Raw genomic sequence first — 15,905 nt, forward strand, 5'->3', positions numbered from 1 at the left:
TGAAACAAATATACTAAAAGCATTCATCCACAAAAATCACCCAACAACAACATAGCTCCGAGTCTAAACAATGTGCAGGCCTGCCACAGAATGATGACTTTGCCCCACATCATTCTAATGTGCAGAATAACTTCAGTTCTTATGAAATTCCTGTTCTTTTAGCATCCTAAATACAGCCCAAACCCTCCAAACACTTTCTGTAAAAAAGAATTCCCACCTACTACATAAATGTGACGCATTTATGTAAATACCAAATACAAATGGCAAATAATGGGGCCATTGGGCCTAATTTAGCAATGTTTTGAAACCCTGCGGTGCTTTATCCTCAAGCAAAAATAATTTCTTATTATGTTCCTTGTACTGTTCCAATAACTGTCTCTGCTTGGAGAGTTGAAGCAGCAGGAATTAGACTTGCAGAATGTGAAGATTTACTGCCCCCAGGCGTCCATGCAGGGATTTATTAGATTAAAAGAGACAATTTCCTTTTTGGTTGCCCAAGGGGAAAACAAAACAAAACAAAATATCCCCTTAAAAACTGTTCCTTTGCCATCCCTTGCTTTTATTTGAGGCATCTAAATCTGTTTAACTTTATTTTTAAATGTGTGGCACAGATGGCATAATTAAGAATCACGTTGCTACTCTGTTCTTTGTCATTTAGAAAAGGCACTTTCTCCATTGTTTTGGCGCTGGCAAGTCTTCTGAATAGAGATCTTTATCCCAGCTGGTATAAACATATTACCAAGCATTGTGGTCAGTGCACACAGAATGCTGTTGTCTTGCTGCTTCATCCCACCCAGGAGGAAATTCCTTCTTCACCAAACGATTAAACACTTCATTGGAAGCAGCATTAACCATGGTTTAAATCATGTGGCCACCCAGATGGTGCTGGACTACTTTCCTATCATATTTGGCCATTGGCTTGTTGGAAAATTCCATTTCACCTTAAGGAGCAGACATGGGATTGTTACGTGTCACACGTCTGTTTACATTCCAGCACAGCTTGCTAGGAACTTCCATTGTGTGTATACCATAGCTTTTGCTTTTCTCTGTCTCTCTGAGGAGAAGAAAGGGAGGTGACGTGTTTTCTTTGTCCTGATTTATGCTTAATAAATCTTTAGCTGTTAGTATGTTTTCACAAGCCTCACGCCTATTCTGTTTGTGCAGTTTGCTCTGCTAATATAGTGTGCCCTAGCTTTGAAGCCTGGGTCGTTGATATACGTTGCACCAGGGATCAGAGGATCATCATGGCTGGAAGGGCATGATCCAGCTGGGGGCTAGCTAGCTGGCATCTCAACCCCCAAAGGATGCCGACATGCCCTTCCATGCTGGCTGGGGTTGATGGGAGCTGGAGTTCAACAATGTTTGGAGGGCCAAGGGCCAAGGTTCTCCAACCCTGGTTTAAACAAACCAGGGTTTCCTTTTCATATATCGGTAGTTGGAAATTCATTTCAAACCACAGTTTCAAATCAAGGCTTAATGTGGGGAACTCTCCAGCTGATGGGTGCTGAATTTAACCCTGCTTTCTATAAGGAAATCATCTGCACAGCCAATCCAGCTGTTTCTCTGCCAGCCCCACACTTGATGTGGCATATGATGTCAAGTGTGGGGCAGGTGAAAAATGGTTCGGTGGTTCGGTGAAAAATGACCTTGGATGGAACGGAGAAGGAAAATGTTGCCCTTGTTTCACCACACCCCCACTTTCCTGTTCCATTTCACACACACACACACACACACACACACACACACACACCCTTGCTTCACCACAGCCTTTCTCCTCCCCATTTCATGGCATCTTCCTTTCCTTGCCTCTATCAATCCACAAACACACAGAGTCCTGTTCAGGTACCATGCTGTCCGTGCATCTGCCTTCTGATAGGCAGACCCCCAGCTTTGCAAGAGAGCAGCTTCAGTCTCCAGCCATGGTGCAAAGGTGACAGAGAGCTCTGTCGGAAAAAGGAGTACTGTGGGGGGGGGGGGGTTTGAATAAGAAAAGTGAGATGAGCCCTCTCCCACCACCGCAGTACTTCCTTTCCATTCAAAGGCACATTTCAGTCCTTCAAACACACTGAAAGAGGGTGCAAGGCAGAAGTGCAGAGCCTTGGCTGAGAGGCCTGGAGACTGCATTTGGTCCCTGAGAATGATATTCCCTATCCAAGCACAAACTACAATTCCCATGACTTCCAACAGAGGGACACCATTTTCTGGTTCACCTCAGGTAGCAAAATGCCTTGGGCCGGCCCTGCACTGAACCATCGTTCAGTGTTCAAGGGCATCCTAAGTACAGATGAATGTGATGTCTGGCCAGCTCAGATACTGCTTTCTGTCAGTGGGGGGAAGGAGAGAACTTGCTTACTCTCTCACCCTTGTAATGCAGTCACCAAACACTAATAGGAATAGGGAATACAGACTGAAATGTCTCATGCAATCCTTCTAATAACACTTTTGAACCAACATTATGATACGCAGCAGAGACCTTTTGAGGTATAAGTCACCGGAGCTCATTATAATCAATGAAAGTGGTATGTACCATGATAAGGTCACCAGCAGGCCTTTAATCATCATCCAAATTCTTATTCCTTGGGATCCAAACAATGACCCAAAGTCAATGAAGATGATCTAAGGCGGCAAGTAACTCCAGATTCCTTTCAATAAATCACCCTCCTGTAATTGCCAGTGAGAGTGACAAAATATTAATTGGCTTATCAGGGTGGGCAGACACAGAAGAGCCATCCAAAACATTTGCATGCAAGATTCTAGGCTGCTTTGCAAAGGGACATTGTTCAGAGCTTCTGGGCAAATGGGATAAGACAGCAGAAATTAAAGTGATTTCTTTAGTTAAGTCAGCTGAAAGAGGTGGCTTACAGGATGAGCATAAATTCCTATCCTGCCTTCAGCTCTGTCAGCTAAAATTAATGGCTCACTCGAAAATGACAAAGGCCTATTGTGGGTCGCTTGCCATCAGACAGAAGAAAAGTCTTATAAGTTTATGGAGAATGTTTGTGTGTACAGTGTATACTTCATAAATCTCTGGCTAGACTATTGAAAAGGACTGTGCAAAAGTTGATCATAGACACTCAGCAAAGACAAAGCAGAATTTGATTGTTTTTAAAAGATAACAGAAAAGTTTTCATTTATATAACCAAATTTTTGCCCTCTAAAACAGTCAACATCTTTTAAACTCAAAAGAACTAGGTTCTCTTCAGTGCTGGTTGAAAACCCTTAGCCCTATGCTAAATGCCTGGTGTAGTGTCTAAAGAAATCTGAATTAGTTTTCAGAGAGAAAATGCCCATCTATGTTTTTTTGTAAAGGAAAATCCCCTCCCCCGCCACCTCCATCAGCCTAAAACACTAATTAGCAGTAATATGTTAATAACAAGGCTGCAGCGCTCAGTCGATCAAAGCTATAGCTAGCACAATCACTTGGGAGCAGGGGTGACTTGGTGGAGCAGCAAGAGATTTCGGGTGCTCCCTGAAAATGTTGGCTGCTATTTTTAACCAAGGCTGAAAGTTAAGTTGAAGTTGATCCCAGCCTAATCTGCTGTGATCTTTGCCTAGGACAAGGGTGGGGAACTTCAAGACTTCTGTGCCTGGCCATTGGGATTCTCCCCATACCACTCCTTTTCTCCCGAAACTATACCCTTCGCTGCCTTTGTGTCACATACTTCTTCACTGTTTGGGGGATATATTCATTATATTTCTTTTGGCAATTTATATACCGCTTAATCGCAGTCACCTCTAAGCAGTGTACATGTAAGTCAACACAAAAGTTAAAAACCAGGTAGAACTATAAAATCAGAATTCATTTAAAAGTCATGCTGGAATAATAAAACAAAACTCCACCCGTAGGCACTGAGAGGGGACCATGCTAGTAGCTTATTTTCAATGCATCCTGATTCAATGATGCCCCTATTTCTGTGCCTTACAATCAAATCAACAAAACCCAACAGAGAAGGGGTAGCTGCTGCCTAGCATGTAGAGTCCATTGCTTCCACTACATCCAGTATCCTTCTCCCAGGATCACAAATCAGCAACACTGGTAAGGCAGTAAGGCTTCACCCTTAGGAGAGCAAACACCCAAAAAAGTCAATTTGTTTGTGCTTTGAGGCCCCAAGCCATTCCCCTCTAAATAACTTCACATTGACACATAATTTTTTGTTTAAGTTATTGGGCAAAATTTAGGCCACAACTTTATTAATTACAGCAAAGTGAGCGGTATTGGCTTAGGCATCGGCAACAGACTATGACTGACTCCTGCCTCTCTGGGGAGCAACATCGATGAAGATCAACCAAAGCTCACCCTGGGGTTCCTGTGGTCCTGGCATGGCCCTAGCCCCTCAAGCGGACTTCGGATGAGATCCAGGACCCCCAGATTCTATAGGCCAGGAATCACGCCACTTGCCCTGATTGGCCAAAACAGCCTGGTGTGATCCCAGGGCCTTACGGTTAAGGCTTGGGCCACACCTAGCAACAACCCACCCTGCGGGGGTGTCCCGGGGGCCTGCGTACAACCAGGACCCTCATTAAGGAGGATCCCATTTGAGTAATCCTCCACGTTGCCCATTCCACTTTTGGATATGACACTGACATGAATGAGAACACACAGAGTCATTTATTTATACTGTCCAACTCAACTGAAGTGACTTAAAAGCCTGATTTAAAAAAAAAAAATCCAGCCAGCATGCATGTTCACCTCTAGTTATAATATTTATAGACATTCATTGCAGTTATCCATTTTTGACATTTCTTGATTTTTGACTAACAAACCATTGTACAGTGATACCTCGGGTTAAGAACTTAATTCGTTCTGGAGGTCCGTTCTTAACCTGAAACTGTTCTTAACCTGAGGCACCACTTTAGCTAATGGGGCCTCCCACGCCGCTGCTGTGCAATTTCTGTTCTCACCCTGAAGCAAAGTTCTTAACCTGAGGTACTATTTCTGGGTCAGCGTAGTCTGTAACCTGAACCGTAACCCGAGGTACCACTGTATTGTTTAGACAAGCCTACCCAGATGTTTAGCATGCTGGTGTGAGTTTTAATGTGTTCTTAGTCTATTCTTATGTTAGCTTTTTGAAACTCTTAAATTATTTGTTGTTAATTTTTCTTAATAATGTTCTTGATAATTTTATCCTTTTATCTTTTTGTAAACTGCTTCAAGCTTTTTCTAAATAAACAAGCAAGCAGTGTATAAATTTTATGAAATATAGAAATGTACTTATTTCACCTTCTTTTAAAAACAAACCATTCAAGCCTGAGAAAGAGGGAGCACTCAAAATCATGGTAGGAGACCGACATCTTCTGGTCAATGAGCAAATTGCACAGCATTTTGAAATCTATACCTGTGTCATAATATACAGTACCAGACGTAAACAGTAGAGGCTGAATTCAACTACCTGGTTCTGACAGGTTTACAATTGTTAGATGCGATCAATAGAGATAAATGCGCACAATTCTCTTCCTATGAATGCTCTTAAAAATATTGAACATTCAAAAGCTCCAAAGGTGTCACAGCTCACAAACAAACAGCAATTCCCCAAACCTATAAATTGGGAGGATTAGCAGACATCAGTTGAACCAGTAATAAACCATCAACATGCAGATGGTTCAATGCTAATTGTTTTCTTTCTAGCTAGTAAAGAAAGTGCCCAAACACATTCCTTGCACAGCCTTTCCTACAAGGGAAATAGAATTAAGCACTTACAAGATTGCTAGCAAAGTAGAACAGATGACTCCAATGGCTGGATGTTTCAGAAGTGGCTGGGAACCAGATCTCCATGTGCTTTTTTAACCTTTTATACTCCCAGTGTTGCACCAATTATTATTATTAATTTTATGCCAAAACCTGGCAAAACCATTGGCTAGTAGCATTATTAAAAGGTAAAGGTACCCCTGCCCATACGGGCCAGTCTTGACAGACTCTAGGGTTGTGCGCTCATCTCACTCTAGAGGCCAGGACCCAGCGCTGTCCGCAGACACTTCCGGGTCACGTGGCCAGCGTGACAAGCTGCATCTGGCGAGCCAGCGCAGCACATGGAAACGCCGTTTACCTTCCTGCCAGTAAGCGGTCCCTATTTATCTACTTGCACCCGGGGTGCTTTTGAACTGCTAGGTTGGCAGGCGCTGGGACTGAGCGACGGGAGCGCACCCCGCCGTGGGGATTCGAACCGCCGACCTTTCGATCAGCAAGTCCTAGGCGCTGAGGCTTTTACCCACAGCGCCAACCGCGTCCCTAGTAACATTATTACCCTTGTCCCAAATGACAACAGATTGTTTCAGGAGGTTTTCAGCACTACATCCTGTTTTCGCTGACTTGTCTTAACCACAAAGCCACCTGAAACTTGTTGACATCACCTTTGTAATTGCAGGATGCTCTCCCACTCTTTGAACCTGTCCTGTTTTCTGTTCCACTAACGTAACAGTTACAGTTAAAATGTTCCTGAAAGCCTCTCTTATGTCAGGCATCCTGAATAAGCATATACAGAGGTTTAATACTCTAGAATAGCCCCTATATTCATGTAGCAAAAAGGGACACCCTGCCGCTGCTGCTTTGTATTTTTTTTAAAAAATAATATTTATTATTTTTCCAGAAACTTAAACACTAAAAAAAACACAATGCAAAACATTAAATTAACAAAACAAAACAAAAACAATAAAATAAATCAAACAGTTTCATTATCCCATGTTTCTCTCACTTATTTCCGCAACCTCCTCACACCTCCCTCTTTGTATTCCACTTCTGATAATTATTTCAGCAATTCCTTTCCATCTTCCTCTGCTTTCTATCCTTTAATTATCTTAACAAATTCTAACCTTATTTTTTCCTTTAATGCTCTATTAACCTATCTATACTTAATTCCTTATAACATTTCTACTAAAGCCATATAACTTCATTCCAACATTTTTCTAACATTCATTAATTTTACAATATTTCTGTAAATAGTCTTTAAATTTTTTCCAATCTTCTTCCACCGACTCTTCTCCCTGGTCTCGGATTCTGCCAGTCATTTCCACCAGTTCCATTTAGTCCATCAACTTCATCTGCCATTCTTCCAGAGTGGGTAAATCTTGTGTCTTCCACCTGCCGCTGCTGCTTTGCCACCCCATTGCCACCATAGCCTCCCTTACCTGGATTGCAGCAGCAGTGACAAGAGCGGTTTTGTCTCAGGGCCAGCGCAACACATGGTGCCACATGAGGAAGGCAGACCACCTCACCTCTTCTTACTCCAGCTGTTAATGGTAGCAGCCCTGGCAGGCTCAGCACCATGTTTTGAGGAAGGGTCAGGATAGGATAGAGGGAGGGAAGCAGTGGCAGTATTGCAAGAGGGACCATAGCAGTGGGAGGGGTGGCAGCACTGGGGTCTGTAGAAATGGAAATGCAAAACCCTCCCTTTCTCAATTTGCCACCTGATCCGCATGGCTCAAGGTGATTCATGGTTGGAACAGCTCCCTACTTCACCTGATCCTGAATAGTTCAACTGGGAGGAAAAACAAATAAATTTTCTTTCTCCCAAACTTCCAGCTAATGCGTGTGTTACTTTAAATCACATGAGGGCACTCTTTGTCTAGTAACCTAGCCAGCTCTTGCTGGTAGCCATTGTCTGCAGCCCTAAAACCTGGCCCATTTTGTTGTTCTCTCCCAATTTGTCGAGATAAGGTGTCTACTATTTTCTCTTTCATCTCCAGTCATGCTGTAAATGGCTCCTGCCAAGATAGTGAAACAGACTCCCATGACAGGTGATGGACTATCCTTCACTGAAGGTTTTTAAGCAGAGGTTGGATGGCCATCTGTCAAGTATGATATAGTTGAGATTGCTGCATTGAAGGGGGTTGGACTAAATGACCCTCAAGGTGCCTTCCAACCAGTCTGATTCTATGCTCTTGCATGAATAAAGCCTCTGAACTCTAAAAATTGTAATTGATCATTTCAAGCTCACTCACCCAAGCTGCAAGCTCTCCTAACAGGTATTGCCCTTAATATGAAGTAATTTTGGAAAGCCTTAACAGTTTGTACAATAGTGTTTATAAAGTACAACTGGGGCCTTAGATTGGTTTCATGTTGATGCCAATGGCATGCCGATGGAGGCAGATGTATGAACAGCCCTATGTGAAAAACCATGGTGAATTGTAATGGCCAGTTTTTATTTTGAAAAATTCAGACACTATTTCACAGTGTTTCCTGCCTTTCACTTGGCACACTTGTTGTAGCCATTTCATTAGGCTTGTCCAGTTTCTTTGTCTTTTATCACACTCAAGGGAAAACAGAGGTTTATGTAACTCCAGACCTGCCAATCTGGAAAAATGCCCAGTGGTATTCCTTTCCTAGTAGCTAAAGTTTCCAAAAAATAAAAAAGAAAGAGAACTCAAGGTTGTGAAAAGGTAGGATTTCACTTCAGAATCCAGTTCCTAAATCTGCAGGAGAATAAGGTTTCTTTTGTAGTTTTATATTTCTTCCTTTATTATAGATTATCTTTCACATTTTTGGATTAGATCTTATACTATGAGACCTGCAGCAAGATTTAACAACATGGGAGTCCTTCTGTTCACTTTGCCATCCATTAATGGCAAAGTGAACATATACAGGCAGAAAATTGGGGTATAGATTTTAAAATCCTTATATACATTTTGGTCAACATAACCAATAAGATGATTTCTTCTTCCATTATAACTAAAACAAATGGCACTTTTGATTGGCCCTCATATAGTTAACCTAAGAGAGGATAGGGAGGTTGTAACAACAATAATTTTGACCAGACATTTTTATCAATCAATGTTTAGGGATCTATCCATCTGTTTGGTTCACCTTTTCAGTTGTATAGTGTGTTTTTACTTAAGTTTTAAACTGCTGTAGATTAAGCCAAAAATCATTAAACTCATTTCCTTGTTGTTGTTTTTTTTAAAAAAACTTCATCTGATGAGGATATCAATTTTCTCCTGCTGACAACACAATCAGCTGCTTGCTTGTCCAGCATGACTTGTAAATGAAATATTATTCTTTTCCTGTTTGCTTTTTCTTTCACACTTCAGATTCCTCTCAAAGGTCAAAACAGCCATTTCTACTTCGTTGTTCTCTGTTCAGCTTCTACAAAAGCTTCTCTCAAGATCCATGGAATGGGGAATATAAATCAAATGATGTTTCTCCACTTATAGCTAGATTACATAATTTATTTGAAATTTCACCAACATTTGCCAATTGTTTTAACTAATATTTCACTTTACAGTGGTACCTCGGGTTACATACACTTCAGGTTACAGACGCTTCAGGTTACAGACTCCACTAACCAAGAAATAAGAACTTTGCTTCAGGATGAGAACAGAAATCATGCGGCAGCAGCGCGGCGGCAGCAGGAGGTCCCATTAGCTAAAGTGGTGCTTCAGGTTAAGACAGTTTCAGGTTAAGAATGGACCTTTGGAATGAATTAAGTTCTTAACCCGAGGTACCACTGTATTTGGAATCCATATCAATTTGATAAAGAGAAGAAACTGGGGTGTGGGGTCTTTTGGAACCTATACATGTATTAAACCCAGAAAAGTTTGTTTTTGATGCCAATGTGCTCAAGTAGCCTTTTGTGGCAGCGTTGATTAGGGAGGAAGGAGAGAGAGATATCAAAGTTTTCTTTGCTGATTTCCTACTAAGGCTTTGGGTGCACATCAACACTGGCATATGAATGAAGCTCTGTAAGTCATTCTCCTTCATGTACATGGTTCCTTTGCAAGAAACGGGTATGACAGGTACCTACACACCAAGGGGCTTACAATCTAAAGCCAGCAGAAGACATGGCCAGGTGTAGTAGACAGGGGAAGTACGTATAAGTGTTTACTATTTAAATTACACATACTTTAACTTAGCTACAATGGGAGGAACTCAACACAGCTTTGCACAGATCACTCCAACAGTACAAGCATTGTTGCTTGCCTGATAGAACCAACTGCCCTCTGCTCCCCCCACATCCATTATTCTGCTTATCCCCCTACCCTGAACCAATTAGGTGGGTGCAAGGGGACACATAGGGTGGGGAGAGGGGGAAGATGATGGGAGAGAGACCCATTGCATTAGCAGGAGTCCCTCTGTGGGATTCCGCTGGCAGGACCTGAATAAGATACAGTAGTACCTCCGGTTACGAACTTAATTGGTTCTGGAGGTCCGTTCGTAACTGGAAACTGCTCGTAACATGAGGTGCACTTTCGCTAATGGTGCCTCCCGCTGCTGCCACACCACCAGAGCTCGACTTCCGCTCGCATCCCAGGGCAAAGTTCGCAACAAGGGGCATCTACTTCCAGGTTAGCGGAGCGTGTAACCCGAAGCATTCATAAGGGGGATGGTACGTAACACAAGGTGCCACTGTATAGGGTGCCTGGGGGCATCAGGGGAGAAACTCTGCATGCTGCCACCTTTCCTTGTACATTTCCTGCACATAGTCTGCACATGCACTCATTGTACTTCTAATCCCTTGCTGGATTGTTTTTACAGAGTTTTGTGGAATTTCTGACAGTTTAAGAGTTAGCGTTTATATACAGCCACTTAACTGACTCGTTTTTACAAAGGTTTTATACTTATTTTATTAAGAAATTATCAGAGCAATCCTGTACATGACTAGTCAAAAGTAAACCCATTAAGTTAAATGAGCCTACTCCTCAGTAAGCCAGTATACAATTACAAAATTTAATGTTCTACACTAAAAGTGCCGTTCTTTGGCTTCTGGTTTTGGTTCCAGTTCCCCTTAATGGAGGCAGCTCCCACGACAACAGGAGATCATTGGCAAAGGAAAAACAAGGATGATTGAGGGTAATTATCCTTTCAAGTTCCTCCCAGGGACCGGGGACGGGGGGACGGGGACGGGCTTCACTCGCAGATCGTCTGGGTACCTAGCTCTTGTTCCAGCATGGAATGTGGGAGGCAGGGAGGGGCTGAGTGAAAAAGCACTTTGCCTTCTGAAAACCCTCCAACGTCACCATTAAACAGCAGAGGTTCTCCTGTTATTTAGAGCTTAATTTGGACTGAAGTACAGGCATGTGCTAGAAGAAATGAGATCATAAACTGTGGAACTGAACCAGCTGCAAGGTCGTTAAGGTTTGAACTTGAGAGAAGACTTCATTTGGTGCAAAAGACTGTGTGGGGGAGGGGAGCCTACTGTTTCTTAAAGTTTTCTTCTCTACATTTATGATTTGGCAACCCTCCTTTGAATGTTAGTTTTAATCATATGTACAAGCGAGAAGGGATGAAACTGGATTATAGATATGGAATATAACAATAAACGGCACTGTGTAAAAATATCGTTCTGTTGTCAAAATATTTTTGTTTCCAGCATATCTGCATGAGATAATTTCTCTTTCACACACACATACCCACAGAGACGTACAGAAATCACAGGTCTTTAATAATCCTTGTATCATGAGTTTTAAGGCATCAAATAAATATCCTGGAAGTCTCCAGAGACCATTATCCATTTTGCTCCTTAATGCTCATCAAAACCAGTGACTTTACATTTTGTAGTACAGGTAGACTTTAAAGACATTTATGCATCCTTTATAATATTGTCTGCTTGCACTTTGGTCCTTAATGAAATAAAAGTTCCATTCACATTATACCTACAGAATACAAAAAGAGAAAACACTGTCCCCTGACTTAACCTCTGAAGGAGCTTGAAGAACTGAAGTTGCACATCTATTGTGATTGTACAGGTTTAGATAATCAGCCTCTTATTTCCCTTCCCATAATGCTCAATATATACACAGATTTCTGACAAGCCTGGAACAATTATACTACACTGGGCAACATGATGGAAGGTTCTGGATTGTTTGAATGTACAGCGATGACACAGCTACTGGGCTCAGGGCCATGTTGGTGGTCCCACCTGCAGATGTCCACCATTGGCAAAGGGTCTACATCAAGAATGCCTCTGCTTCTTATGCATAGCCTCCTTCAAGAAAGGCAGTCCATGCAAACTGGATGGTGGAGTCTGGCGGTGGAGTCAGAAGCATGCCTAATGCTGAAGGGGGCAGGCTCTACACAGTCCTAATTCAGGTACTCAGGTGAAGGATGCTGTTGTCGCTTAAGAAATCTCAACTATGGCTTGATTGTGTCAGTGTCCATGTGAGTTTGAACACCCTGAAGATTTGATGGAGGCTGATAACCTTACTTGTTCAGGTTTAGTGATAATTTTCTTACTACAAAATCCTTGGGAACATCAAAAGACAGACAAAATGTAACCAGTATCAGCCCAATTTTCAGAGTGGGCATTTGTGCAACAGGTTAAAAGATTAATTTCAGGATTCAGAAATATGTAGCTACACATCCAAGAAATGGGAGATAATTGCCTTAAAAAAATATTTTAGAAATGTCTCGGTTCTTTTGTTTTTCTTAATACAGAGATTTGTGGTAATTTTACAATTCTTTGGTGAGGTCATAAATCAGTAACATAACCATAATTACCAGAACTTATTGCCTTGGCTGTCCAGCACTTATGTAAAGCATACCTCTATTGCCAGACAGATGAACTCAGGACCCTGGAATTACTACATGAAAATATTTGAAAACAATACTATTGGTTAAAATATCACAACTAAAAAAATCTAAAGGCAGGGGCTGTTATTTGATGTCTAGTTTCCAAGCCCTTCAATTATTATCTGAACATATAAAATGATTTCTCCAAGCATTTTTTCTCTAAAAAGAAAAGGGCGATTCTTGAGATTCTAAGAGCAGCATTTGGGTCTACACAAAATTTTCTGGGTGGCTAAAATGTTGCCATCTTGACTCAATTTGTGCAAACCTGCTCTGGGTTAAAGGGGGTGAAGAGATAACATACTATCAGTAGAATTCTAAATACAAACAGTATACCTGCTATATCTTTTCTTCATGGCTGGTATGGATTAGGTCTGTTGCTGCACTGCTTTCCTAACACAACAATCAGTTGAAGCCTTGAGTAACTTCTACAGTGAGTGCTGAGCCTCATATACAAAAAAGCATCTCATATATACTTAAGACTCACAGCTGAAAGTTAAGGTCAAGTTACTGTAGCCAAGAGGCCCAAACTGGTAAAACTGATTATAACTGCATACAGCAACATGGGTTCAGACTGTACTTGTATGACATCAGCATCATTTCATACATTCATTACTAAAAAGGCATTTTAAAGCACTATTTTTACATATACAGTATCTAGAAAGACCATAATCAGAAGCCAAGTAGTTATGATTCCATTGTCTGCATCTTCCTGAAGTTTTCCAGTGTGTCAGATTTCCAATAGGTTTCTTTCATCTAAACAGAACAGAACACATATAACTATATATAGAAGTACCAAATGATCTAAGATGGGGTTATGTTATTAATTATTATATTATTCTGTATTTTGTGCTGTTATCTTGTATTTTTATCACTCTGAAATCTACAGGTGAAGGACAGCATACAAATTTAAATACTGGTTAATGCTCATCACTTTTTAAATAGTATCGCCAGCCAAGATTATGCAGTCATGGTATTCCTGCCCAGAATTTTGGTGTGATACACTAAGATGAGTGGTCTATCACCATCTACGCCCCTTGTTCCTGCAGTCTTAAGCAAGCGCCAGAGCCAGAAGCATTATAGAACTTTGGTTGGCCACAATGCATGGCTGGTGAACTGTGTCAGTTTGATAGGTCTGAAGCTGTGTAGCCTCCAGTAAGGGGACAATTCACCAGCCCCACAGCAGCAGTGCTCTTGCACAGCCCCCATTCATTTCTTTGGTAGCTACCTGAGCCTCATGGTGACTTCTCTTAAAACTTCCCATTTCTAGGACATACTGTAAACAATCTTTTGCAATAATATAGTATCAATCCTTTCCCTCCCCTTCTTTGAAAGCATTTTCTACTCATTTCAGTGAAGGTGGGCGAAGTTGTACATTTGGGAATTGCAAGGCTGCCCTGAAACAAGACAGCAGTACTTATTACTCAAATTCGTGATAGTCCCCAAAGCTTTGAAGTGGACTTTGAACTTACCGTCTTTCCACAAAGAATTTAAACCTTTCTTTGCCTGGTACTATTTTCCACACCATTGCTGTCTTCCGTTTTCCTGTACAAAAGAAGTGACATTAATGTAAGCCTGTAAACATCGCGAATCATTGTTCTACCTATGTTTCGAGCTGCCCTTTTCTCGGGATAGACTTTTCTGTTGTCACCTTTCACATGGGTAACCTTCACTACCAACCAGAGAAAAGCACGCCGCCCAGGAAGAATACCATAACAAGGGGAAGACCAACCTGGTTCCACCCATTAGCCAGTGAATGTACAGCTCCCATATTTGTTTTCCTTTTCCCCTCTCTATTTATTCATTAGTTTTTTTGAAACACATCTATTAGGGAGCATGAGCTTGCAGTCAATTCTATATACCAATTGTGCTGTATGAAGAAGTTCTTGTCAGGAAAAAAAGACTAGTTTAGTAGCATGTAGGGAACCTCTGGCCTTCCAGAGGTTGCCAAGCTACACCTTCTATCCTCCTTGGCCATTGGCTATGCTTGCTAGTACTGATGGGAGTTATAGTACCATCTAGGAGGAAACACACCCAATGTAGGTATCTTCCCCTGGTATCTCCAACTAAAAATATCAACTAGGAAATGATGGTATGCTGTACTGGAGACTCTGGGAATCCACTAGATGAACAAATAATCTGAGCAGATATAAGTCACCTTCCTATGTTCTGTCTCCACTGTTGCAGGCACTCTGCCTTTGAATGTTGGTTGTTGAGAATTACAGGTGGGGAGAATTCTGCTGCACTTAAGTTCTGCTTTGTGGGCTTCCTATGGACATCTAGAGACAACTATGAGAGCAGATTGCAACTATGAGAGCAGACCTTTGGCATGATCCAGGAGAGCCCTTCTTATGTACAGACTTTTTGCATGGAAATTTGAGAGTGACTGTCATGGTGGGGTGGGGTGGACTAAATAATTTGGAATTCCTACATTTAATTACAAACTGGCATCAATTAAGAACAGAATTTTCTCTTCTTGAAAATGCCACTATTAATGGGTGCAATCCAACACCTACCGAGTTCAATAGCCAAGGCTGCTTAAATTTTCACCACACACTATTTAAGCATTCATATAAGAACGCAGAATAAAATTGCTACTTACAGGGTCTCCGTCTGTTCAAATTCTTTTTCAACTTCTTCTGTGAGACAAAGAAAATCCAGTGATTATTTCACATATCCATCGTTGCATTAACAGGAGCATAAGAACAGGTGTGCTAGGTTAAATCAGCAGGACAGCGCATTAAGGTCTAAGTGGTTCTCACTGGCACAGTGTAAACATACTGGGAGTCACAGCCACAGCTGAGGCAGAGCAAAACTTACTGATCATTCAGCAATTACCGAATGCTAATTATTTTGTCCACTTTGGAAAATGCCCAGATATGCACAAGGCGAATCCTACAAATAGAGGAAGATATTTGCCTACATAATGCCGTGACTTATCTAAAGTGGGAAAACATGTCCTCTAATAGGGGTCCCCACCTGAATAAAATATTGAGAGGGCACGTAAGCCCTGCTCCATATAATCGATCACATGACATGACACTCACACACCATTTGAATGGCAATGCCCAGCAAATGGGAGAGGGGACGAGCGAAAGGACCTTGGCTCCTATGTCCTCTAAGCACTAGAAAATACCATCCAATTTGATTTATGTCATTTCTTTCTCTAGGGAAAGCTTGGCTAACCTGCGGCCCCTTTTCAGATCATCTTACATTGCAGATTACTGGTTAACCCAGCCTTTCCTAATGTGGTGTCTTCCAGAGGTTTTATACTACAAGTCCCATTATCTCCAGTCAGCATGGCCTATTATCAGCGATGATGCAAGCTGTAGTCCAGTAACATCTGGCACCACGTTGGGGTATATTGGGTTTTACTGAAGAATTATAGCGAACCCTGGAAATCCAATTT

The 15,905-nt window shown here is 41.6% G+C and overlaps 1 protein-coding gene across 3 annotated transcripts in view; it reads right to left on the reverse strand.

Annotated features, from left to right (window-relative positions):
- Nucleotides 1-11,351: 11,351 nt before the first annotated feature.
- Nucleotides 11,352-15,905, reverse strand: part of EMB (embigin) — a 30,488-nt gene continuing 25,934 nt past the window's right edge. For 2 of the 3 annotated variants that reach the window (XM_080973044.1, XM_080973042.1), the window contains 3 exons: nt 15,099-15,135; nt 13,969-14,041; nt 11,352-13,252 (listed from right to left, as the gene is read on the reverse strand). In XM_080973044.1, coding sequence (XP_080829170.1) covers nt 13,987-14,041; nt 15,099-15,135 — 92 coding nt within the window. In that variant the 3' untranslated portion in view covers nt 11,352-13,252; nt 13,969-13,986. The remainder of the gene's footprint in view (nt 13,253-13,968; nt 14,042-15,098; nt 15,136-15,905) is intronic. The other variant, XM_080973043.1, reaches the window with a different exon arrangement.

This window comes from Podarcis pityusensis (genome assembly GCF_964106645.2).
Source record: "Podarcis pityusensis genome assembly, chromosome: 11".
In the NCBI taxonomy this organism is placed as follows: domain Eukaryota; kingdom Metazoa; phylum Chordata; class Lepidosauria; order Squamata; family Lacertidae; genus Podarcis; species Podarcis pityusensis.